This window comes from Cupressus sempervirens, chromosome 11, assembly GCF_028749045.1.
Source record: "Cupressus sempervirens isolate cs-2001-9-10 chromosome 11, ASM2874904v1, whole genome shotgun sequence".
Lineage (NCBI taxonomy): Eukaryota > Viridiplantae > Streptophyta > Pinopsida > Cupressales > Cupressaceae > Cupressus > Cupressus sempervirens.
This window is the reverse complement of record NC_143128.1, coordinates 433,778,154-433,805,091: the sequence shown is the minus strand read 5'-3', so window position 1 is coordinate 433,805,091 and position 26,938 is coordinate 433,778,154. Positions and strand designations below refer to the sequence as shown.

At 35.0% G+C, this 26,938-nt stretch overlaps 1 protein-coding gene across 1 annotated transcript in view; it reads left to right on the top strand.

Moving 5' to 3' along the window:
* LOC149530283 (E3 ubiquitin-protein ligase RKP) overlaps window positions 1-26,938 on the top strand; it is a 150,031-nt gene that overhangs the window by 84,875 nt on the left and 38,218 nt on the right. Inside the window, exons 5-6 of the mRNA XM_089810944.1 lie at window positions 21,548-21,686; window positions 21,847-21,930. Coding sequence (XP_089667070.1) covers window positions 21,548-21,686; window positions 21,847-21,930 — 223 coding nt within the window. The remainder of the gene's footprint in view (window positions 1-21,547; window positions 21,687-21,846; window positions 21,931-26,938) is intronic.

Here is a 26,938-nt window from a genome sequence, read left to right as displayed (position 1 = left end):
TGAATACCACCATAAACTTTGCTAGAAATCGGATGAAGTCATTCAAGCCATGATAGTGCACTTAGAGATTGAATTTTGTCCCTTCAAAGGCTAATTGTTTGTGCCTATTCTACCAAACTATTGTTTTCTACAGACCTTCAGTTAATCATCTATGAAAAAAAGTGTTTATTCTCCCCAAAACTATATCAATATTCTACACAAGGTGTTATGCGATTATTGTGTTCAACCCACAAGAACCACCAAAACCAGAGTTGCATGGACACGGGTATGGTATCGGATATGGGTACGGTATCGGGTACAAATATGACTATTTTTTGAGACCTCTCATTTGGAAACGCCAGGATACGACATCCATACAAAACATATATATATATATATATACATACATACATACATACATACATACATACATATATATATACATATAACAGATTTTCAAATCCACTAAAGAGGATTTTCATTATAATGAAAACAATATGAACACATAACTGCAACATATTCAAAAATACTATATTTAAATATAGCTTTTTTATTAAAACTTAAAACTTCAAATACATTAATAGTTTCGTAGAATCACATCCTAGCAAAAATATCATCACTATTGTCTTGAAACTTGAGCTCTATATCATCAAGATGCTCTGAAAAGCTAGGATAGTTGGATCGAGTGTGACTGCCAACTAGACACTCAGAACCTGCTGAAGATTCACCAAAGGATCCTCCAACCATATCAGAATTTTCATCAATGAGATTGAGATGTGTCAATGTATTTATGGATGCATCAATGTCGCTTATCTCATATTGTACATCCCAAAGTCTACTAGGTCCTTTCATGTAGTTTGAGGAGGAATGTGACAAGAGATGAAGATTGGAATGCACATATACAAGGTCCTTTGCTTTGCTAGCTGCCAGCCTATTTTGTTTCACAGAATGGATGAAGCCATATGTACTCCAATTCCTCTCAGATGCAGAAGAACTTGAAACCTGTAATAAAAGAGTTCACATTATAAGTTACAAAGACATAAAAAATCAAATAAAACTGAAATAATAAATACTTCTAATTTGAATAATTCATATAAAATTAAACCTGTGATATAAGTCTGATAGCTAGCTTTTGCAAATGTGTAGTCATGGCACCGTGGAAGTTCCACCACTTTATGGGATCCATTTCTTTTCTATCTGCCATTGCATCAACATCAGCATAAGTTCCATTAGAGAATGCAAATGTCCCAAACTCATCTCGAATCTCTGCAGCAACTCTGGGATCTGTAAACATTTTCTTGAAAGCTTTTTTATATCCTTCAACGACCTCAACATCCCTATTTGGAGCTGTCCTATTTGGCAATGCTAACATATCAGCATGGTAGTACTTGGGGTTTAATGCATATGCCAAGAGTTGCAAAGGAGTTGTCATTTTATCCCATCTCTTCTTGATTATCTCATATATTTGCTTATAAAAAATTTGAGATGGATCTTGCTCTTTTGGTGTAATAATATCTCTAACTCGCTCCACTATAGTATCTATGCATTCATAGATGTCACCTAATATTGGCCTATCAGTATCACAACGACAAATGAGGGTGTATATTGGCATAGTGGAAGATAGTAAATAATCTATTTGAGCCCACCAATCTTCATTAAGAATTAAAGTTCTGACATTATTTGCTCTACCTGTTTCTGATTGTCTCCATACTGTCCAAATGTCACTAATCACCATACTTTTCAAGGCTTGCTTGACATCTACAAGCTTTTTAAGAACAATGTAGTGTGTAGCAAAGCGTGTCTCAACTACCTTCAATCAAACAATAATGATTTTTAAAAATATATTAAACTTACATATATTTTAATAAAGTAAAACATTTAATTAAAAAAAATTGAATATTTTTAAGACAAGAAATTTACCTTTAATAGCTCTAGCTTGGTGAATTGTTTGTAAATGGCCTATGACATGTGATGATTACTAATAAACATTTGAATTTCTTTGGTTTCTTCATAAATCTTTTGTATCCATTGAATTTTGCTAGTTTTTTGTAAAATCAAGTTCAAAGAATGAACTACACAAGGGGTTCACCAAATGTTTGGATATCTTGCTTCCACAACTAATCCAACTGCTCTACATACTTTTGCATAATCTGTGATCACTTGAATAACAATTTTTGGCCCCACAGATTCAATTGCTTTAATTAGAATTTTGGCAATAAATTGTGTATCTTTCTCTTCAGCCTTGCATTCCACTGCTCTCAAAAACATTGCCCCCTTCGGGGAAATTTTAACTACATTGATTAGTGGCCTATTTCTAGCATCCTTCCCTCCATCACAAATGATAGAAACCCTTGAAATTTTCCATGAATCTCTGATCACTTGCAACTGCCTATCAATAATATCTTTTTCTTTAGCCAAAAGGGTAGTGCAAACCTTCTCGTACCTAGGGCTTTTGTATCCTGTTGGGGCTTCATTAATAGACCTAACCATCTCTTGCCAGTATGGGGAGCGAACCACATTAAATGAAATTCCATTTGCATATAGACAACATGCAATATTTTGATTTGTATCCTCTCGACTTTGCAAATTAAATATCTTTTCAAGAGGTCCTAAATTGCTCCTCTTTTGACCAGTGGATGTTCTTGAAGTTGGATGCAAAGGAGGTCTATTTTGATTTGACCTTTGAGTTGACATTTGAACTTGATAATTAGCTTCGTCCTCTTCTTTTTGATACTTTGCAATCTTCTCACTTGACAATCCCTTCCCTGGTTGACCATCAACCTTCGGACCAGGGCACACTTCATATCCTGTACCTTTTATGTGACAAAAGTCCCCACGAACCCTAGTATAAGAACCATTATAATCAATTAGACACTCATGACACCTCCATTTAAAACCTCCACCACTTTGAAATTTTTCAAGGATGGTTACGTGTCTTCATAATGGATATCTAGGATTTGATTTGATCCACTTTTCATTTTCTGAAGCTTTGATGTTACATGAAGACGATGCCATTATTAACTTCCTGCAAAAAAATTATAAAACAAAAACAATTTTAGATTTTGCTTATACAACACAAAGTATAATTATAATTTATAAATTTATTTAATAATATAATTCAGTGTAACTTAAATAGTCTATAATATATGTTCAATAAATTTCATTTTAAAATATATTACTTTAAAACTTAAATCTAAAGTATTTATTAATTCAAAATAAATTTAATTTAATAAATTATTTAGATTTATATTATTAAATCCATCAAAATTATATACTTAATATTTCAATGGTGACTACTAAAACAGTTTTAATTATATAGAATAAAATAGTTAAATAAAAAGAAAAATACAATTTAAAGTTTCTTATAATTTTAATTTTAATATGTAAACTAATTTTAGAAAATTAAATAATATTAAATTTAAACAAATTAAAAGTTTATATATTCTTTTATAAGGACCATTCTTACTTGGTAGTTTATTAGTATTTAATGATTTTTATAAACTCTTGAAAATCTAAATAAAAATAAAAATATAAAGTTAGACTTTAATAGTTGTAAATTTAATATAAAAATTTATTTAAAATAATTAAATAAGATTAATATTAAACCATTAATTTTTCATATCTATTTAATAATTTATCCAATTTTATAATTAATTTTAATATTTATAATTTTAAAATATAATTTCAATGTTTATAATAATTAAATTTGAACTAGGATTATCTACATCATATAATATTAAAAAACAAAACCTAAAATCAAATGATTAAATTTAATACAAACTTTCATGGAAATCTACCATGTATCATATTAACCTAAAATCATAAAACATTATAATTTACCTGCAGTCTACTCCAAATGCTACAGCAGAAACGGATGAACTAGGCTGCACTAGGGATCGATGAAGCCACTAGATGTACGCCCAACACTGCTAAGAAAAGCTCCAAACAAATCTTTGCAGTCTCCAAAATAGATCAACAAATCATGCAGGCCAAAAATATCTCCGATTGAGTGTTGTCTCATTCAACGGCTTTGGCGTTTATTTATACTAATTTTAATTTTATTTCTTCTCTAAATATGTAGTTAACTGTGAGCTTTTCTATATCCGGCTCAGTCTATTTTTAAAAACTTAGTCTATTTTTAAAAACTTATTTGTGAAGTCGGCTCGATTTTATTTGAAATTGTATCCTGCGATTTTGGCATTGCTGAAAATACAACATGTTTTTACAAACAGATGGACATGTTCCCACCGTATTTGTGCCATACCATTTCCGTATCTATATTTGATATGGCAATACGCGTGTCACAAGTCAAGGGGTGGCGTTTCTGGTAACTTTGCCCAAAACAGATGATTAATGTCAAAAGTGGATGGAAATGCTAAAAACTTGCTGGAATTGTTGCGGAAACATATAAAAACCTGCCCACATTGAGAAAATGACTATTACGATAATAGATAGTAGTCTATTATTAGTCAATGGCAATCTATTGTATATATTTAGTTAGCTCTATCTTTTTTAGCTTTCTTTCAGCTAGAATAGAATGATTCTATTATTTAAGATTGTTTTCTAAGGAAACATCGCTTTATTCTTTTGTATATATAGACCTCTCGGTCTTTGTTAATATTAAGCAAATATTTTTCAATTATTTTGTAATATGGTATCAAAGCAAGGGTTTTAAATTTTTTTCGAAAAATAATTTCCTTTACAAAATTATCAGAAGCTATTTCAAAGAACAAATCACACTTATACACAACAAAGGTTGTTTTTCCATGGTCGTGATTTGAAGCAAACTTTTGAGTTTTTGAAGATGTTTTTCTTCAAAAACATGCTTGTAACACCACTTTTTGGTGTCGATTTCTTCATAATCTGTGATGTTTTGGCAGGAAACCAATCGTTGTAGAAGAAATCGACCATTTTTCTCTAATTTTTTGCTTCCATTGCCGCCGACTAGGGTTTTCTTCAAAACCTTAGATTTTGAGTTTGGAGTTTTTTCTTGATTTCAGATTCTTGGTGGGTTTTTTCGAGAGCTCAATTGGGTTGTCATCAAATTTTTTTGGGTGCCTCAATTTTTTGAGCCAGGGGATTCAAAAATCAACAACATATTCTTTTTGGGTTTTTCGAGCTCTCTTCTAGGTCACTCTTCAAATTTTTTGGGTCCTCCATTTTTTGCCTCAAGAATGCGCCTTTACAGATTTTCACATTTTCATTGAAAAACGTGCCATGGCATCTTTGACAAACATTCTGCTCGAGCACAACTCCAAATTCAATGGTTGAAATTATGGCACTTGGAAGCAATGGATCATCACAATTTTTGAATATCAGAACACAGATCAACTTGTTCCTGGGTGTTACAAAGCGTTTGATTGGTCCTGGTCCTAATTAGGATACATGGGATCTAAATAATTGAGAGGCAGTGATGCTTCTCAAGTTATCCGTGGTTGATGATCAACTCTCTTAGATTCCATCCGACAAGTCACTTGCCGAGATTTGGACTTATCTCAAAGGTATTCATGATGAAGAGCACTCTATTTTCTATAGTCATGGATGAGAGAACCTTGCTCTAGGCACACCTAAATAGGATTCAAGAAATCTGTGATTAGTTGCTTGCCATTGGTCGCAAGATGGAGGAAAAGGATATTGTGGTTTTCACTTGTAGGAGTTTACCAAAGTCCTATGAGCATTTTATCAAGACTCAACATTACATCTTCTGGTATTGATTTGAAGTTCATTGATCTCTGCACACTTCTGCTTTGGCAAGATAGGTGGAAACAACAGTTCGATAGCAGCTCCAACTCCATCTCCATAGAGCAAGCCTTTGCTGCTAAATCCTTTCAGAAGGATAAAGGCAAGTTTCAGTAGCCGTCTCAGCAGAAGTCTTCTGCTCTAGCATGAGATGGCTCCTGGAAGAAGAACATTCAATGCAACTATTGCCACAACTTTGGACACATGAAGGTTGAATGTCGGAAATGCTTAGCTACACAATCTAAGCAATCAAGTTCCCAGCCCAAAGCGAACAATGCTGATGCAGAGCCTCACCTTGGAAAACTCAAGAGGAAATTAATCACTCAACTGAGTTGCTTCAAGGGGCACATACATCCTCCAGGATCAAACTAAAACCAAACTTGATTGTTAACAAACTGATTTTTCAATACTTAGTGAAAACTGACATGCGACATGAACTTTCCTAACCTCCTGTCGCAACATTTTTCTGCACCAAACTTAATGAAATCCGACCCGAATCTTTTGCAATGTATTTGTAATACATATTCGCGAAAATAAAACCCAAAATCAACCCGACCACAGACTGACCAGCAAATAACATTTACTAATCTTTAAACCTACACCATCTTTTCATGCGTGGATTTTTAGACTTGACCTTAATAAAAATTGACCGCCGATATTGAAATTTTCAAACCCATACAAACTCTGAAATTCCACATAAATAAGAAATTTTTCCCTTTATCACATATAAACTCTGTGATCTTCCACATACCGATGAATATATGAAATATTCAACCGATTCACAAATTTAAACCTGCGCGGTTGTATGCATCGATAGCAAGGATGGAAAAGAAAATAAAACAGCAAATAAACTTATATACATACTCATCTGCGATTGTAGAACTGATCGCAGAGAGTTAAATGATTTCCATCGTCAAGGAACGACTCTCAAAATAATCTATATCAGACTTGTAATACCACCAATCAAAGGTCCTGTAATACAATTCGAAAACTCTAAACTTTGAAGGAATACAAAGAGTCAACTTACATACGATTTGCAGAATTAGAACATTCGTGATTCTTCGGAATGTTGATTTCCAAAACGATGAAAAAGTAGAAAAATCACACTTCAATCCGAAAAACACAAAAAAATCAACACTAAATATAAAAACTTTCTATTCTCCTGCATTCAATCCTTCTATTACATCAAAAACTGGCTTTTCTCTCTATCCAGTCGGAATATGAAACATCTCCTTCTCAAGAACATTTCTTGAAATCATGAGAATCCAAGAAATTAGAAAAAACTGTCACCAGCTTTCTGTCACAATCCAGAATTTGATTGGATTAATTATTGAACACCCAAAATTATGACTTAAAGAAAACTACATAACTGAAAAATCAACACATACGTTGTCCTAGGTGGCTATACCTAGAAGGCTCATTGAATTACCATTTTAGTTATGCCACCACACATAGGACTTAATTGAAAACATTAAAATTTAAAACAAAACATAAAACATAACATTAACTTCTTGTCACACTTTCAACAATGTTACTTCCTGTAGCATTTTTCTGATCTGCCACTGTAGCATACAAAGCACACTGAGCAGATAGAATTTGCTTTTTACGTCTTCATGGTTAAAACACTTGCAGATCATGTGAATTTGTCTTCCTGGTACATTGATTTAGGTGCCTTTCGTCATTTCACTCACCGCAAAGACTGGTTTACTGACTACCAGCCTTATTCAAACTCTTTTATTTTTGGTGGTAGAGAAGAGTACACGGTTGTCGGCAAAGGCAATATTCAAATTTAGTTTGCTGGGAGGAATCTCATTTTCCTCGATTTGTACTATGTTTTAGGGATGGAACTAAATCTACCATCATTGATCGAGCATGGTGGGTCTTGAGGATCATGGTCTTTTTAGACTTGCTGATTTTGGTTATTCTTGGGACTTAGCTATGGTTGCTCGATGATCTTCTGTTATCACACTTTGGCATCAACGATATGGGCACTTCAATGCGCATTATCTCTCACAGCTTGCTCGAGATGAGCTTGTTTTCGAATTGCCAGAGATTCAACCTCATCGGCTTGGAGTTTGTGATGCATGCCAGGCTGGGAAGCAACATAGCACACCTTTCACCAGTGGCGATTCATGGTGAGCTTCTTTGGTACTTAAGCTTGTTCATGCCGATATTTGCGGCCCTATGGCCACTCCTATTCTTGGGTCTAGGTATTTTTTGTTGTTCGTTGATGATTTTAGTAGAAAAATGTGGGTGTATTTCCTTAAAAAGAAATCAAATGCATTTCCTGTATTTCAAAAGTTTAGACCTTTAGTTGAAAAAGAGTCTGGGAAATCAATTATTACTCTTAGATCAAACAATGGGGGGAATTTTGTTCTAATGCTTTCTTTAGCTTCTTGGACACTCATGGCATCAAATGCCAATTAATCACACCCCACATACCGCAACAAAACAGTGTAGTTGAACATCGGAACATAACAATCACTGAGATGGCTCGATTCATGCTTGAACACAGACATGCTCTGAAGAAGATTTGGGTAGAAGCAGTTAACACTGCAGTTTATCTATTGAATTGGTCACCCACAGTGGTGGTCAAAGGTAAAACTCCGGAAGAGGCTTGATTAGGTCGCAAGCCCAGAATTAGTCACCTGAAGGTTTTTGGCTCCCTTGCTTTTGTTTGGATCCTTGATGTGTCATCCACCAAGTTGGATGCCAAGAGTCAAAAACTCATGCTTGTTGGATACAATAGTCCATCACAAAGCCTACCGCTCGATTGATGTTGAGACATCTCGTCTCATCTACAGTCATGATGTAGTCTTTGATGAGCAACGAGGACCTTTCATGCTTGTTTCTCCCGTTCTTGATCCAGTAGACCAGCCTATAAAGGGTCATGATTTGGGAGCTCGGCTTCCATTAGGTCCACCTGATGGGAGGGCTCCAGCCCTCCAGTAGCCCCTGCAGCTCTAGTTATATTAGTGATCCTTGTACAAACACCTCCAACTTCTCTTGTAGGATCACGTTGATTTCTAGATGCTTCGCCTGAGTTTGATCTAGATTCTTTTGATGAGGAACCTAATCACCAAACATCTCTTGATACTAATGTTGGTCATTCTCCACTCTAGCCTAAGTGGTGGGCTAAGACACTTGTTGATCTTCGTGATGATGAGCTCATTGATGGAAGAATTGCTCGAAAAAAGAGCAAACCTACAAAGTCTATCAACTTTGCTCTCATGGCCAACATTCACAGTGTGTTTGAACCTCAAACATATTTCGAGGCTAAAGGAATTCTAGAGTTGGAATAGACCATGACATCTGAACACTAGAGCCTGTTGAAGAGTAACACCTAGGTCCTTTCTAATCTTCAAGCAAGGAAGAAACCCATTGGTTGCAAATGGGTTTACAAAATCAAATACAAATCGGATGGTACTTTGGATAAGTACAAAGCTCGTTTAGTTGCGAAGGGTTTTTCTCAACGTCAGGGCATTGATTATGAGGAGACCTTTGCTCCTACTGCAAAGATGAGCACCATTAGATTAGTCCTGGCCATGACATTACAATTTGGCTGGAAGGTCCATCAAATGGACGCCAAGAGTGCTTTCTTGAATGGTGATCTCCATGAACAAGTCTACATGATGCAACCTTTTGGTTTCAAGGTTGCTGGTAAAGACCATTAGGTCTTAGATTGGTCAAAGCTCTCTATGGCTTGAAGCAAGCCCCTCAGGCATGGTACATAAAAATTGATAAATAGCTTAGTGATTAAGGCTTCAAGAGGAGTTCATCAGACTCAAATTTGTATATCAAGACTACTAACAATGACATCATCCTTCCGGTTATTTATGTGAATGATTTGATCATCACTAGTAGTTTAACATTTTTGATTTAGGGAATCAAATAGAATTTATGCCAATCTTTTGATATGATTGATGCCTAGGTGTTGAAGTTTGGCAATAATTTTCTAGTATATTCATTTCTCAGTCCAAATATGCATGCTCTATTAGACAAATTTTGTATGCAAGATTGCAAGCCTGTATGTATACCCATGGAGAAAGGTCTCAAGTTATCAGCCAAGTCTGATTCTCCTTTCGTTGATGATACTACATACAGGCAACTAGTAGGCAGCCTCATCTACCTCTTTGCTACTAGGCCTAACATCAGCTTCATAGTCAACTACATCTTCCGCTTTATGACAGCTCCTAAGGCTGATCATTGGATGGTAGCAAAGTGTTGTTCTTCATTATATGAAGGGCATTTCAGAGTATGGACTTCTTTACTCTCAAAGTTCTAATCCTAGACTCAGTGGATTCATAGATTCAGATTGGGAAGGCTCTGTTGAGGATAAAAAGTCAACTTTTGGATGTGTTCAGTTTGGGATCCGGTGTAGTTACATGGACCAGCAAGAAGCAGCAAGCAGTTTCTCTCTTCTCTACAGAGGGATTATTAAGGCAGGATTTGAAGCTGTTTCGCTTCTTTGGATGCTTGGGGATATGCAGATGTCACCAAAAGGACCGACTACTCTGTTTGTTGATAACGAAGTCATTTATTAATGCGATCAGATTTTCACAATCCATCATAGTTATGTAAATCAGTTTCTGGATTAGATTGTGTGGAGATTTTTACCATCAACGTTTCGAATCACACTACGTGATGATGGATCACGTAGTGTGATTCGAAACGTTGATGGTAAAAATCTTCACACAATCTAATCCAGAAACTGATTCACATAACGAAGGCATTATCAAGTTGGCACAGAATCTAGTCTTTTAAGTATGTGGATGTTCATTGTCACTACATACGACAGCTGGTTGAAGACGAGACAATAGATTTGCAGTATGTTCCTACCACAAATTCAGACTGCAAACATTCTCACCAAGTCTCTTGGTCTCTTGATAAGTTTGTCAAATTTAGAGGACAGCTTGGTGTTGTAGATAGATTAACGATTAAGGGAGGGTATTATGATAATAGATAATAGTCCGTTATTAGTTAATGGTAATCTATTGTATATGTTTAGTTAGCTTTAGTTAGATGTTTAGCTTTCTTTCAGCTAGAATAGAATGTTTCTATTCTTTACGATTGTTTCCTAAGGAAACATCAATTTATTGTTTTGTATATATGGACCTCTTGGTCTTTGTTAATATCAAACAAATATTTTCCAATTACTTCGTAATAATGACAAGGTAAATGCATTATTACACAGGGATGTGTCCTCCTTCCCAACCTGCATCCCTGCTTCCCAAGAATCTTTAGTACAACAGGATGGCAGCGGATGTCTCCTGGTTGTCTTCACCAGACAAACCAGCACAGGTCCTCCATGAGTTACCCTTCTGTAACCTGGATGGCTATGGATGTTTGAGATGTTTCTCAATTGTCTTGCAAATAGTCAGATGCCGTACGGTCCAAATATATATATTTAAATTTTTTTTTTTTTACTGTAGATAGAGAAAATGCATGATAAGAAGGTGTAGAACTTTGGAATGATTGCATACAATTGTAGAATGAACTGTACAATTATAGAATGACTTGATACAACTGTAAAATTTTAAGTGTAATGACACATGTTACTTTTTTCATCAATGGGGATTAGAGTGATTGCATGCAACTATGGAAAGGAAATTCACTTTTGTTGAATGATTGCATGTATCTATGGAATGGAAATGTAGTCTTGTTCATTGAAAATATGTAATTGTTACCCTGTTCAATGAAAATATGTAATTGTTACCCTGTTCAATGAAAATATGTAATTGTTACCCTGTTCTATTACATACAGTCGTAGTAGAGAAGACAATTACAAAATGAGAGTATATGGGTGTAGAATGAACAAAAGCCGATTGGATGCATTTGTAAACTGAAATATTGTATGTGCCAAATGAGAGCCTATGGTTGTCAGAAATGTATATTAGTCGTCACAGTTTTAATTTATTATTTTGTATACTTTTTTGAGTCTTTTGTCATAATGAAAACACGGAGCAATGAAATTGTGAATTTAAATTTAATTGTTGGTATAGTTAGAGTCTGTGAACATGCTACTGTGAATATCAAATTTCATACATTTGACAAATATAAAAACTTGAATTATGCTATCATGCATTGAAGTTCAAATTTGAGTATCAATATACTATCTATGTTTTTATTGCCACCCCCAATATGGGCCCTCTTTAACTGCCATCCCCAAAATGTATCATGCCATTTGCTGCTGTCCCTAAAATGCACCCGAGTACCTTACCATCCCTGTACATGGAACAACACGGAACATAGGGTAAAAGTTTTTACTTTTTAGGCATTCTTGATCCAAAATTACTATTGTTGTTCCATTATGTAATTCTTGAAGAGGAATCTTACTAATAGACAATATTAGTATATTTCATTTAAGTTGTTGCTCCTTATGCAATGCTTTTGATATTATCTTGTTGAGTGCAATTTAGACAAGGAATGACGCTTAACAATACAAGATTAAGAACACTATTAATGTAGTATGCAACAATATTTGACTTGGAGAAACCCAGATAGAGAGAAAACTATAAAAGAGCAAGGGATCTCCTCCTTTTACCACAATCTTCTTAGCTATCACAAGGGTTAGAGTGTGTCTGAGGCTTTAATGGACATCTTTTACGCATAGCATGCTCAAACACTTTCCAGTGACAACAACTCGTTAAAGACTCCTAGGCTGAAGCAAAACAATTAGAACTCAATCAAATGCTACTAGAAATGACATTACAATGCTCTCTTGGGGTATTATACCATGAGAATTACAAGAGTGCTTTAAAGAGAAGCTCAATAGTCTCCAGAACCTGGTATTCGAAACTTCCCATCTTTTGTGCTCTGCTATTTTGTTGGGCATGGAATGGTTTCAATTGTAGACAAATTGTTGTGTGAATGTCAGTAGTAAGTGATAGCGTCAGTCGAAAACCTGTTGTGTGAACTTCATCTGTAAATGACGGTTTTGCCCCTAGCTGAACTGGTACAATGATTTTGGGTTATTTTAAAAATTTGAATCTGTCAATGATAGCTAGCGTGCTTTCAGCCCCATGAGTGTCTGGATCACTTATATCACTCATGCTTTCATTTTGCTTAAACTTTTGTATATTATGTTAGGAGAATAATCCTTTGGAATGTCTTTGGACTGGCTTGTCTTCAAGAGAATGAATTAGTGGCCATGTTATCTAATCTAGCTTATTTTTCCTGATCCTTTGCGGATTGTACCTCTCAAAATTTGAAGGTTTTGTCTCCAGAAACCAATATTTATAACAGAGGAAACAATTCTCTCACCTTGTCTTTGGGTTACCACTTGGACTTGTTTGGCTCTTGACCCTTCAGATCAGACCATCATGTCTCTTGTGTCCTGCCACTGTTACTTTCTTCTGTGAAATGACATTGTTGCCCAAGTCTTGTGAATCATTTACAAGTCATGCAATAGAAGACAAAAAAAAGTATTTCTTCACTTAGTGTTGAAGATTCAAAGAGATTTAAGTTCTCAACATTGACATTAATATAATTTTTTGCATATAGCAGCACATTTGATCTGAATACCTTCTTATCACTTGGTCAAATATATTAAATTTACCAAAATGAAAATTGTCCAATCTTCTTGGCTCTACTTTGGAGTCTCTCCTTAAATATAACCATAGTTTTGCTTGATCAGAGATAATACTAAGTGCAATGATGACTATGTTTAGCTTTGTACTATGCATGATACTTCCTAAACCTTTCTATAATGACCCCTTTTTGATTTAGGATTTAAGAATAAATAATAATAAAATTAAAATATGAAAGAATAAAAATAAAAATGAAATTACCATTATAAAAGAATGTAATTAAAATATAACATAATTAAAGTTGAATTAATTTTAGTGAATGGTCAAAAGGCATGAAATGAAAAGTTTGTCTCCTTCAAACATGCGATATGAAAAGGAGAAGACAACTTCATTTCAAGGGGGATATGGAGGAAGGAAGAAAGAATGAAGCATGTGAATCAAGGAAGGATCAATGAAAGGAATGAAGAATGAGAAGTAAATAAGGAAGTAACTCTTTGAAAGGGCACTAATAATGAAGGGCTGTACTATTTCAAAGGGTGGTTATTGTGAAAGTTTTTGGACTTTTGCCAAAGGGCATATATGATGAGGAGGTGTGATCTCTCTTTTACATTGGCAGATATAAAGGAAAGAAGGTTTCATTTGGTTAGAGTACGCAAAGTTACTTTATGAGTGGATTCATGAGAACAACGCCCTCCCATTGTGAACACTTTTTTGGAGCTTTTCAATGATGATGATATTTAACTAAGAGTGAAGAAATTAGCAAATGGAAAGGCTAGTGATATTGATGGGCTTTAAGCTAAATCTCTAAAGTGGGGAAGTGATCTCCTTGCTCCTCACAAGGTCATTCAAGATGGTTCTATTGATTGAACTGCTAGTGTCTTTATCGCGCTATTTAAGAACCCATCTAGTTATCACACAATAATGGTTAACCCTCTATTTGGAGAACTCTTTGTATCAATGATGGAATGTAGAATCAGTAGTTAGGCAAAGGGGGAAGGAAAAAGAGCGAAAAGGGCGAGCGAGTTTCAGACCTAGGCATTCTACCATTGATCAGTTTGTCACTCTTTGGTATTTGATTGAGAAATTATGGGACAACTAGGGGGAGAAGCATATTTCTTTTTTGTGGACTTCAAGAGAGTATTTGATACAATGACTAGGGATAAGTTATGAAATAGAATGGAAGAATTAGGCATACGGAATTTGTATAGAGCAGATGTACAGAGACATTATGAGAGAGTTAGAGTCATTCTTAGAACTGACGATGGAATGTTTGAGTGTTTTGGTAGTGACATTGGCATGAAGTGAGGGGGCTTATTATGCCCCACTTTGTTTGGCTTATATATTGACAAACTTGAATCTTGGTTAGACAAAATTGATGGCGAGGGGGTCCAATTGGCTGGTTATGTGGTGAAACTTCTTCTATAGTCCAAGGACCTCATCTTGATATAAAACTGACTTAGGATTAAGAGATTATTTAGAGGCTTTGGAACACTCTACTCCCAATGCTGTCCAAACTTAGTTGATATCTCCTTTTCTCCAAGCTAGACTCAATGCAGATTTCATTAAGGATCTATTAGTCAAACTTGGTTGTCTTGGTCCTTGGACACTTGCATCCCTAATCCATTCATCACTTCTTGAAATTAAAGTCCAAGCTTGAATGATTTTGCTCTTTTTCAATAGACCCTTCCTCAAACTTGACCAAAATCACTCAAACTTATCTCTTGGAATTGGAGAATTGAAATTGTGCTAAAGCCAAAAAAGGGAGGTACCCATTTGCAATGGGGTGATGGTGTGAAAATCTCACAGCAGTTCAATGACAATTGTCATTTGTTCATGTATTGTTTTGGTGGCAATGACTCCTTGTCATGTCCTTTTCTATCTTTTTTTGGCTCACGTTTTGGTGGTTTTCACTTGTTTTGTTTAACTAGATGGCTTAGGTTTTTGACCTTCTTTGAACTCATGTGCAAGGTTTTATTATCTGCATGACGTCCTTTTGGAAGCGATGAGTCTACAACAATTTTGATCTGTGATTCGTAAATCCGTTGTTTTTATTGTTGCGGCTTTAAGATCGAGCTTAGAGTATGTAGTACGTGAGACAAGTTAATTCTTGTATGCCTTGGTTAGGTTTCAGCAATTCAAGAGGGCTCTCTAGCTTTAGGGTTTTCTAATTTTTGTCCATAAAAACTTACTGCTGGGGTTACTAATTTTTTTATAAAAAAAATGTTCTATGGATTCCTAATCTTGGATTGGTTTAGAAAAACTTTCTGAATATATTCTGCTTATGTTTTACAAATTTTTCCTAAAAAAATCATTGTAGATTTTGCACATTTTTTTTATAACAATTGATTTGTAAAAGGGTTTTACCCCTTTTCCTTAAAATCGAAGTTGTGTGTTGATTCGTGTCTTAGATTTTGTACCAGTTACTCATTGAGGTTTTGTGCGGTTTTTCCCCAAAACTTGTGATCATGCATTTTCTTTCCAAGGGTTTTTTAAAATTTTTTTTTTTTGCAAAAAAGTCACGATTGATGTTTTAGAGTGTTTTTAATGATGGTTACTCAAAAAATGTTTGTGGGTTTTGATTAAAATTTCTCTTTAAATCTTGTATGGTTTTGGTTGATTTTTCCCCTAAAAAATCATTTAATTTTTTTTTTCGATTTTCCCCTTAAAAATTCCTTTTGGGTTTCATAATGTTTTGCCGTGGGTTTTTCAAAATTTTTCGTAAAAAAATTAGGCAATTTTTGTGGGTAATCTCAGCATCACATCAAGGGTTTGGTATTTTATTTCACAGAAATTGTACTTTCTTGCAGCAGTTCTTGATTGCAGCTAGAGTTTCCCAGACAATGGGCCACACAAGGGTTGACAAATTTTCTTGCCAAAATTGTGATTTTAGTTTCACAAGCTGAACTTGGTGTCTCCAACTATAGGAATAGACAATTTTGTTTTCCAACATCGGGTTGGAAGGATTGTGGTTATCTTCTTGGTTGTCTTCATAAGTTCTATAGATTTATGGAGGGTCTCCACTGTAGGCTCATGTAGTAGAGTGTTTTGACGAGAAGGGTCAATCTTTTATGCGTATATGACCATCCTCAAAAGTTTTGTAGATTTACTGAGGGACTCAATAATAGGTTCATCAAGTGGAATGTTTTGATGAGAAGGGGTCAACCTTTAATGCGTTTGTGACCAAAAGACTTGCAAATTCTATTTTTTGTAGGCTAATTCAAATGATGACTATTATGGGAGGGTATTAGAATTTAGAATATTGTAATGGTTCTTTAATGATCATTTTAATTGCTTTAGGAAGTTCCCTTTTCTGTCTTAAGTTCATGATTATTTCATTTAGAAAAATTATATTTCTAAATCTATTCAAGGAGCCTTCATCTCCTTCGTTAATACATTGATTTACCATAAACTAACAAGAAACATAAGATTATAAGTTTTTTATATTATTTGTACTAGTGATCATATTTGGAATTATTGTTAAACATTTGGTAAGGAGATGTAGTACGAGTTCTCTCATCAAGTACCCCACCTCAAGTTAGTTTGATTGTGGGCCAAGGGGATAGATTGACTCGAAGGCTCATTCCATGTCCATGGACTTTGGTTGAGGTGGACAGTCTTCTGACGCCCTATCATGCTTTCCCATTGCAAGCCCAATATGGCTGGACAATTGAAATAAGGTGAGAAATGGATCCATATGCTTTTAGGATACTTTGTTTAAAATAGGGATTACTTATGATTGTTATGCTTGGTGATAATTAATTACAGTTCTCTTACTGCAATTATGTAATCTATTTATGGAATACTATCCCTAAATAACTTAGTTGGCAGTTCAAATTCTAGTATGGATGTAGGTTCGAGATTTGTCAAATTTTTTTGGGTTGGGTTTGGGTACATTTGTACAAGATTTTTTAATTTTTTTTTATATAAATGTAAAAATATGTTGCAGCAAATAACTTGATACACTACTATGCTAATATTAAAGCAACTTAGCAAAATACACCACCACATATATTAACGATTTAGTTCGAATGACATAACAAAATGCCATTATACACCACCATATTGATGTTTCAATTCAAAAACAACAAGGTCAACATTAATAATCAGTCATCTGTGATCAAATATCATCAGAAATTATCATCAATATGCACCATTTGCAGATTAGAAGCACAAATAGTGCCACTAGCATCAGAACTAGCAGCCTTAGGCCCAACCTTAGGATCAACTTCAACATCACTAAGTATCTTGTGACCACCATCATCAATTGCAAGGGCATCAAAGTGGGCTTCCAACTCCATAGACTCTTGATCAACATCCGAATGCCCTCCCTTTTTTGTAAGTAATCTCTTTGTGTGTTGTGAGCCTCAAGTTCAAATGCACAAAGACCAAGTTATCCGCTTTCTCAGAGTTTAGTCGGTTGAGTTTTATTGAGTGGATGGGGGAGTATGTGTTCAAGTTTCTCTCAGATGATCATGATGAACTAGCAACCTATCAAGATTTCTAATTCTGAAATTAGAGATATAAACTCAATATTTATCTACTAGAATTTAGAAATTAGAATCTTAAGATTAAAGAACTTGTGATAAAATTTTGATGGCAATGGGTTGTAGGGGCTTTATAGTTGTCCATGGAAGTACCACCATTTATGAGCATCAACATTGTTCTTGTCTTCAAGAGCTTCAAGCCCACAATCATCAGTGCTCACAAAACTCATGATTTCAGACCCCACTATAGGTCTTAGATGCTTAGGAAAGAGACTTCGAAGGGCTTCCTTGTACCCTTGAGCAACTTAGTATCTATGTATGGGGCAATTGTATTGGTAGTTCCCCTGGTGACTGATTGGCTATAGGACCTAGGGCTCAATGCCAAGGCAAGTAGATGCAAAGGCGTAGTCATTTTGTTCCTTCTCTCCACCATGATTACCTGTAGCTCCTTGAAGAACTTTTCATTAGGATCTTCTTGTTGCTCATTTATGATATTTGTAATATCCTTAATCATGGAGTCAATGTCATTATATACCTCACCCAAGCAAGGTCTATCCATGTCAGTGTATTGGATCATGTTCAATATAGGACAGTGAAATTCAGAGGGTACTCAGCACGTTCCCACCAAGAATCATCTAGTATTAATGCCTTGGCACTATTAGATTGCCTCCAATGCTCAAATTAACACTGATTACCATTCTAGACAATGCCTCGTTGACCTTGACATGACGTCTCAAAACAATAGTGTTGGAGGCAAAGCGGGTCTCGACAACCTATTATAAGATCAAAACAATAATAAATTAAAATCAAGATTAAAATTTAATTTAAAAACATAGAAGGTTTGCTGAACTAAAGTGACTAGATTTCTAAAACATGTTTAAATTCTAACTAATTGATCTTACCTTCAAGAGCTCCAATTTCTAGAATTGCCTAAATATGGCTTGTGTCATATGGTGGTTCATGGTAAATATTTGGATCTCTTGTCCCCCTTCATACATTTTTTTAATCCACTCAATCTTAGTGCCAAATTTTTGCAGCATTAGGTTGAGTGAGTACACAACACAAGGTGTTTAAAAAATGTGTTTGAAGCGCTCCTCAACCAATAAGCCGACAACCCTACAATTGTTGGCATTGTCCGTTATTACTTGAACAACATTCTATGGGCTAACTTGCTCAATGGCTTGGATGAGAATGTTTGCAATGAAAGGACTGACCTTCACAATCCACAACTTCCAAAACATTGCACCTCTTGTGGACATTGCAATAACATTCATGAATGGGCAATTTTTCGCATCTTTCCACATCAGATACTATTGTAGTGCTTGTTTGATCCATGAATCCTTGATGGGCTGCATGGAAACCTCTACACTGGTCACCTCTCTATCCAGTAAAGTGGTGTACACCTTCTCTTAATGAGGACCCTTGAACCTCTTTGAAGCCTCATTAATTGCTCTCACCATTTTTTGCCAATATGGTGAGCGAACGACATTAAATGACAATCCATTTGCATAGATGCATCTCGCTATGGCTTGCTCGACATTGTCTCTAGCTTCATTTTGAAATGATGTTTCCAAGGGCCCCATTGCTGTCTTACTTGCAATCTGTGCTTGAGGAGAATGCAAGAATGGATGTCCCTTTGTAGGTGGTTCATTGGGAGTGGTAGTTGAATCCATAGATGACAGTTATGCTTTTTTCCTAGCATTTTGCAAAGGATGAGAATTTTCCCTCTTAGTAGCTTTGTTTACTTGCTTTTGTTCTTGAATATATTTATTCACAATGTGGTTTGGAAGAAAGGTTTTGGGTAGCATCTCATCAACTCTTGGTTTCCTTGTACAATATTTAATGTCTTGTTGAGGAATAAAGCACAAATGTGCTTTCACTCTACTATGAGAGTTGCTAGATCCCTCGTTGCAATGGCTGCAAATCCACACATAACCTCCTCCACTTGGCATTGGTTGAGTCATTTCCACATATTTACACAAGGGGAAGCGTCTATCTATTTTGAAGCAGGCGTCTTTGATGCTAGAAGCACTTGCAACCATTCTTGGAATCTACAAACAACAACAAAAAATAAATTGAAAAAAGAAAATAAAGCTAAGGTGCTTGTAGACAGGGAAATTTGTGAGTTTCATTCATTCAAATTATACAAACTTCCCTTTGTGCTCCATTGTGTTTCTTTCTCATTAATTTGATGTTGCTCTTTAATGACAGGTGCTTTAATATGGATTTGAAAAGCAAGTATAAAAACGAAATAACAACACGAGGATACTTGAAACATGGTTAACCAAAATTGAATGAATAAGGTCATTGAATAGAAAAATGACGTGAAAATGAATAAACACAAAAGGTGAAACAAAAAGCCAGAAGGAAAGGAAGATCCGAGAGTCAACAATAAAAGCTCAATAATAAAACAAATTCGAATATTCCCCTTTAAAAAGTCCAAAGGTCATTTAAATGATAAAATATTTAAATGTGAAATACAATAAGAAATAAAAAGCCACTTGAAAATTGACGGTGAAATAAAAGACAATTAGCATAAATAATTATAATCTATTTATGCAATAAGGGGACATTAGGACATTCATTAAATAGTTGTGAAAATTATTTGATTAAACCTCAAGCAAAATGACAACTTAATCAAAATAAATAAAAAGACAACGTTAAATGATAAAAATTAAAAATCAATCTAAATTGATTATAAATTGCTAAAATTGACTTATAACACAAAAGATAACAAAAAATGGGAGACATGGGCGATCACCATTTTCAGCTGTCTACAATGCTTATTTCATTTTGTAAAAGAGATGTAAATAAAATGTTCTCAGAAGCAGATGGATATGCATAATTGCACCTGTTGCTAACTTGCCACCCACAAGCTCTTCAAAAGACTAGAAGACGGATGTGAAAAAATGGAAATGTTGCTGCCAGACATTGCTTGTATTGTTGCTCAGTTGCTGCCAAAAAATGTCAGAATAAGGCTAAAACACTAGCTTCTTGTCGTTGCTAGAAGTCTCTGTGTGTTTGCTGAAAATGGAATATGTGTGGGCTGTTGCGTATTTGCCGAAAAATATTTATACAAAATGATCAGAAAAATCTTGGCAGTTTTTGATTTTCAATGCTGAGGTCAGGAGCTTTTTCTGTTAAATTTACCATGGAAACAGTTTGATTCATATTATAGAAGATATTTTGTTACTCACACAAGCCTCAGGTTTTAATGCAATATTCTTTTGTGGTGAAATTATGATGAAAAGTTACCATTTTTTTCTGATCATTTTAGGAAAGATAATCCTTGGTAATGATTATGATGTGAAAGCCGAGTTTGAAGAGAATTTTGTTCTGAAAAGGAATGCCATCTTGAAGAATTTCCCATCACAGATAACAAAACCTTAATTTAAATGGATTTTACTCTAGGGTTATCAAGAATGATTTTCTTCCTTTGACATATATATTACCAAAATGTTTTCTAATTTCTGAGGTGAATTTTAAGCAACTCTATAATTTGTTTTTGATATCAATAACTGAATTTCTAGCTACAGTTCCTTTAATAGCCATTTAGTAGTGGTTATATCAATGTAACAATTAACATACACTTGCAGAAGGTGAAATCTCCATTGCTGTAGCCAGTGTCACCTTTTAGAATATCAATTTGATCTAATGATGTCTTTTGTCAACAGATAGCAGATGATGTAATGACACACAATATTAGCTATTTGGTGTAACATAGTCAAGTGGTTGAGAGTTTTATTCCACAGAAATTTGCGCAAGTTTTGAAACATTTTGTGTTTCTTAAACTATTGATTACTGTGCTCATTGCAGGTATAAAGTTTCTCTCTCAGCTAGGTGGAAGCAAAGGGGAATGTATGCAACATGCATGTGGATAGTGCAATTACTTTTGATACTGAGCAAAACTGATCAAACTTTTCTTTATGTACCAGAGTTCTATGTGGAAGCACTGGTATGTACTGGCTCTGTGCTTGTAGGTTGAAATTTGTCAGGGAAGTAAGATCTTCTAATATCTTAAACTTAAGATAACCATGTGTATGATATTGTCATTGTTGATGAGACGGAACGTTTGCAAACATAAAACTAGCTTATTGTACGCTTTTTGTCTTCAGGTAGATTGTTTCCATGCACTAAGAAGAAGTGATCCTCCATTTGTTTCTCCTGCTGCTCTTTTGCAACAAGGACTCTCATCATTCGTATGTTTACTTATTCCTTATAGTTTTCTCTGAGTGTCTTTCTCAAGTTGGAATTTGTGTCAGAAAATTAATGTAGTAATCTGGTGAACCCTGCTACTTATCCAACAATTAAGGAGAAATGCAACATTCTGCTTGTTAGTTGGACATCTGAAAGATGTTAGATGTAATGCTAGACATTCTCGTTTTTATTTTTGTTTTGATCATGGGCTTTTGATTACTTAGGTGAAGACCACAGCTTAGTTTATTAGATTGAATTGTATTTTACAGTGTTACAAGGCTTGAACTTGCGCAAAGACTTGAAAAGCTGATTGTTTAACCCATACCTAGATTCAGCATCTAGATTTGGCACCTACTCAACAAGTGACATTTTTATGAAACTTAGATTTTGAAGGATTTAAAAATTGTTTTATGCACCCTTTAATAAGTTAACTTTGAGGACACAATAAACTAAACGATTAGAAGCTACTTTGTTCACATACATAAGTATACAACTGTCACATAACTGTGAAGTTATAAACCAAATTTTAGCTAAAGAAAATAAGACATTTAGATATATAAATATTGTCGATTGTATAATAAAATCATGAAATATGACAATTGTGATCAAAGGAAAAACTATAAGTCTATTCGTTAGAGGAGCGCTCATCACTTGATCCTACTATGTGGGTATCCAAGATAAGTCCTGGATAATAAGTGGTCTTGATATTTGGTTATGCCTTAGGACACTTACACCAACATCCGTTTGCCCATGCAATATCCTCCTTTACCATGGCTACAATCTTTGCTTCTATCAGCATGGTCAACTCCATCTAGGTGTCATCACTAAAGATAGGATGGTCTACCTCAGTGATTCAATTTGATTGTGGATACACCTCCTCTAGTGTGACAGGTGATAAGTTGCTGCTCAAAATTTGTATGTGGCAAAGGCGAATGTTGTAATGAATGTAAGCTAGATTATTCAACCTTCAAATTGTGTTTATTGTGCTTTTTGGCATGTGTTTAAACACACTCCAATTGTACTCTCAACATGAAGGACTGCATGGTTGGCTCAGTTCTAGAATTGTGTTCCTCTAATTACTTGGTACCCTTTAGCACAAAATCTTTTCCACCTGCATTTTATTTTAGGAAAAATAAAATCACTCAAACTGTCCAACTTTTAGTTTCAATAATTTTTAAAATTTAATTATGCATTTAATAGACTCTTACCTAGCTTTAATGTCAACCGAGTTGCCATGTATATTATCTTGTTCCAAGAGATCTCCTTTTGCAGTCAAAAAATCTCAATCTTGGTGACAGCTTGTCCTCTAATACTAGAATTATGTGTCATTCACTATATGTTTATACAGAACCCGCTCAGAACCTCCTCCATATCTTGATTCAAGATGGAATTAGAATGTTGTATTGAGGAAATACATAGCTTCATGTAGAGGCTTGTGAACTTGGAGATGCCATTGTTTATCAATGATTTCACAAATGGGGCAATACTTACAATTGTATTAATGGATCTAATGGCCTCCTTTGTCCAATCTAATCTATGCCCTCACATGTGTAGCCCATTGTGGGCTTCTCCCCATCAAAAACTCGTAGGAGTTGGAGAACGCTTAGAGGCTTTGTGAACTACAATCATTGTGAAACATTAACATCTCCTTGACCAGATTTGTACCAGCAGCCCCAGCATTTGGTGTGGATACACTTGGATGTGGACATGCAGCTGGATGTTGTTTGGATGCACATCCACAATCTTGATATACTCAGATGTACATCGAGTGCATCCAAAGCACATCCGGAGCACATCTAGAGAGTATCAGGGTGCATCCGACACCCATGAACACTTCTTGTTAGGAATTAGTGTTAACATGTGAGTGAGGTAAAGTAAGTTAAAATAACAACTCATATAGTATAATATATTCATATGTGATTTTGGAGTCAAACTATATTGGATGGGTCATACGTAAGGAGTGTCTACGGTGTAATATTACTTCCGACATGATCAGTAAGAAATATTTATTTTATTTTATTTGCATGAAGCCTTAGAGTTAAAATATTATATAGTTTAGTCCTTTATAATTATTATTTTTATTTTATAAATAAGTTATATGATAGATAAGTGGACAAGATCAATTATAGCATTTTAAAATCGAACATCATAGATATTCAAAAATATTTAATTGTTTTCGAATCTATGTTTGGTTTGTCTCCAAACCACAAGAGGTAAAATACATTCTAGACTATTTTAAAATTGCGTCCAGATATTTGATCCATTGTATCTTGATTACTAAATTTGTTTATAATTAATGCGCGTAGAATTTTATAAGGTTGTATGTTTTGAACTTATATTACTGACTCTATCACCCTTCGACATTGGTCTTTATATTTTTCATAATTCGCAATCCATATGGTGGCAATAATTTCATATCTTCCCTTTGAAGAATTAATATATTCATTTGTTGCATTAATCTAAACTTATTTTTATTTTGGAACATTCATATATTCATTTATTATTCTTAATTCATAAATTGTAAGTTTGAAGTTTTCTATAATCTTTGCTGTTTGGGAAACTTCCAATACATTCGCATTCTAATCGATCTACTATAAGTGTCTTGGACTCACATGTTTTGTTTAGGATTAGGTACACCCGCCTTGGTTTCGTAGAGCCAAAAGTGTAGGGAACTTGAACTACACTGTTTAGTTCCATCAAGTTGGCCATAACCGGTTGGATATCATAGCATCGAGTTGGCAAGACTTGTAGGATTCTGATCCGTGGTTTTGGGAACCAACATGTCCAACACCCATGTTTAGTGGTAGGAAGACCAGACATAAAATCCATTGAAATTGAATGCCAAGGTTTATCTGGAATAGGAAGTGGTAAATATAAACCCAACTTACGATTTGCAGGCTTTGCAATGGCACACGTTGTACATGCTTGAATGTATTCTATCACATTATTTTTCATTTTTGGCCAGTAAACATATTTTTGCCGTATATTAGTAGTCTTACCTATTCCAAAATGGCCAGCAACCTTATTGTAGTGAACTTCCATATTAACTTCCTACGTTCTTCCTCAGGAACACAAATTTGGCCAAAGTGGTAAAGCATGCCATCTTGCAAGTAATAATCATTTACATGTTTACCTTCCACATTTCGAGTATAAACAACAAAAAATTCGTTATCCTGTCCATACAAGTGGGCCCAATTTTCTGTTTGGTGACTACATGATTCTAATACCCTACTTATTCTTGTAATTGGCGGCCTCCTCAAACAATCTGCTACCTTATTGGTGCTTCCTTTCTTATGAAAAATGTTGAGATGAAATTGTTGAAGATAAGCTGACCGTCTTTGGTGCCTGTCATTCTGTAATTTGCCTTGTGTTTGCAAAAATTGAAGGGGTTTGTGATCTGTGTGGATTATATCTCCTTTCCCAATATCTAATGTTTCCATTGCATGCAAGCTTGAATAATAGCGTATAATTCTTTATCATAGGTGGGATATCTATGCATTGTATCAGAAAAAGTCTCACTATGGTAGGCAACTGGATGTTCATGTTGCATGAGGACTGCTCCCAAGGCATATTCTAATGCATTAGTTTGTATTTCAAAAGACTGTTGTAAATCAGGAAGAGATAACATTGGTGCAGAACATGACCTTTGTTTTAACTCCTCAAATGCTGCTTGTTGAGCACTTGTCCACTTGAATTTTGCTTTCATACCTCCTCGTAATGATTGATTCAAAGGCCAAGACAAATGTGAAAATCCAAACACAAATCTGCGATAAAAGTTAGCTAACCCCAAGAAGCTACCCAACTCTCTGAGATTCCTTGGAGCAGGCCAATCTTTAATTACTTGGATCTTTTTAGGATCAACGTGAACACCTTCACTATCAATAACATATCCCAAGTACTTAATACTTTTCATACCAAAATAACATATTTCCTTATTTGCATAGAGTCCATGGTCTTGCAATGCAGAAAATTTCCGTTCCACATGTTGTAAATGTTCTTCCCAAGTTTTACTAAAAATTAGAATATCATCCAGATATGCAACTACAAAAGAGTCAATGAATGGCCTAAGCACATCATTCATCATCCTCATAAATGTGGCTGGGGCATTTGTGAGGCTAAAAGGCATCACCAACCATTCAAATAATCCCTCTTTAGATTTTAAAGTAGTCTTCCATACATTTGTTGGATCAATTGGTACTTGATGGTACCTAGATTTCAAGTCAATTTTAGTGAAGAATTTTGTCCCTCTAAGTTGGTCTAAGATATCATCTATCCGAGGAATTGGATATCTATTTTTTACAGTGATCTTATTCAATGATCTATAATCAATACAGAGCCACCATGTACCATCCTTCTTCTTTGCAAGAACAATTGGACTACCACAAGGAGATTCACTTGGGCGGATATGTCCTTTCTGAATCAATTCTTGTATCTTCCTTTTTATCTCATCATTTTCTAGAACTGACCTCCTATATACTGGCTCATTAGGTAATGGGGTTCCTGATATCAAATCAATATAGTGTCTAACTTGGCAATGTGAGGGAACCCCTATTGGTAACTCAAACACATTTTGATATTTTGTTAGAATCTGATCTATTGATCTTTGCTGCTTTGTTGTGATGGACACCATGGAATGGGAATTACACACATTTTTCATCTGTTCCTCAAGACAAATCATTAATAACACAAATGTACCAGTTTGGACTATTAATCTTCTACATTGTTTTATACTAATCAAAGATGTAGAGTGTGTAGGACTTGCCTCTGGAACCTGGTACTTTTGTCCACCTAATTTGATTGTCACACTTCGTGGCCTAGACTCGTACACCCCATGACGTTGATACATGTATGGCTGCCCTAACAAAAATATCACACACATCAAGAGGAGCTACATCACAAGTCACCTCATCTTTGAATGGTTTAATGGAATATGATAGACGACATTGCTTGTTTACTTGAATATCTCTCCCTTGGCTCACCCATCCCATAGAATATTGTTGCAAGTGTGAT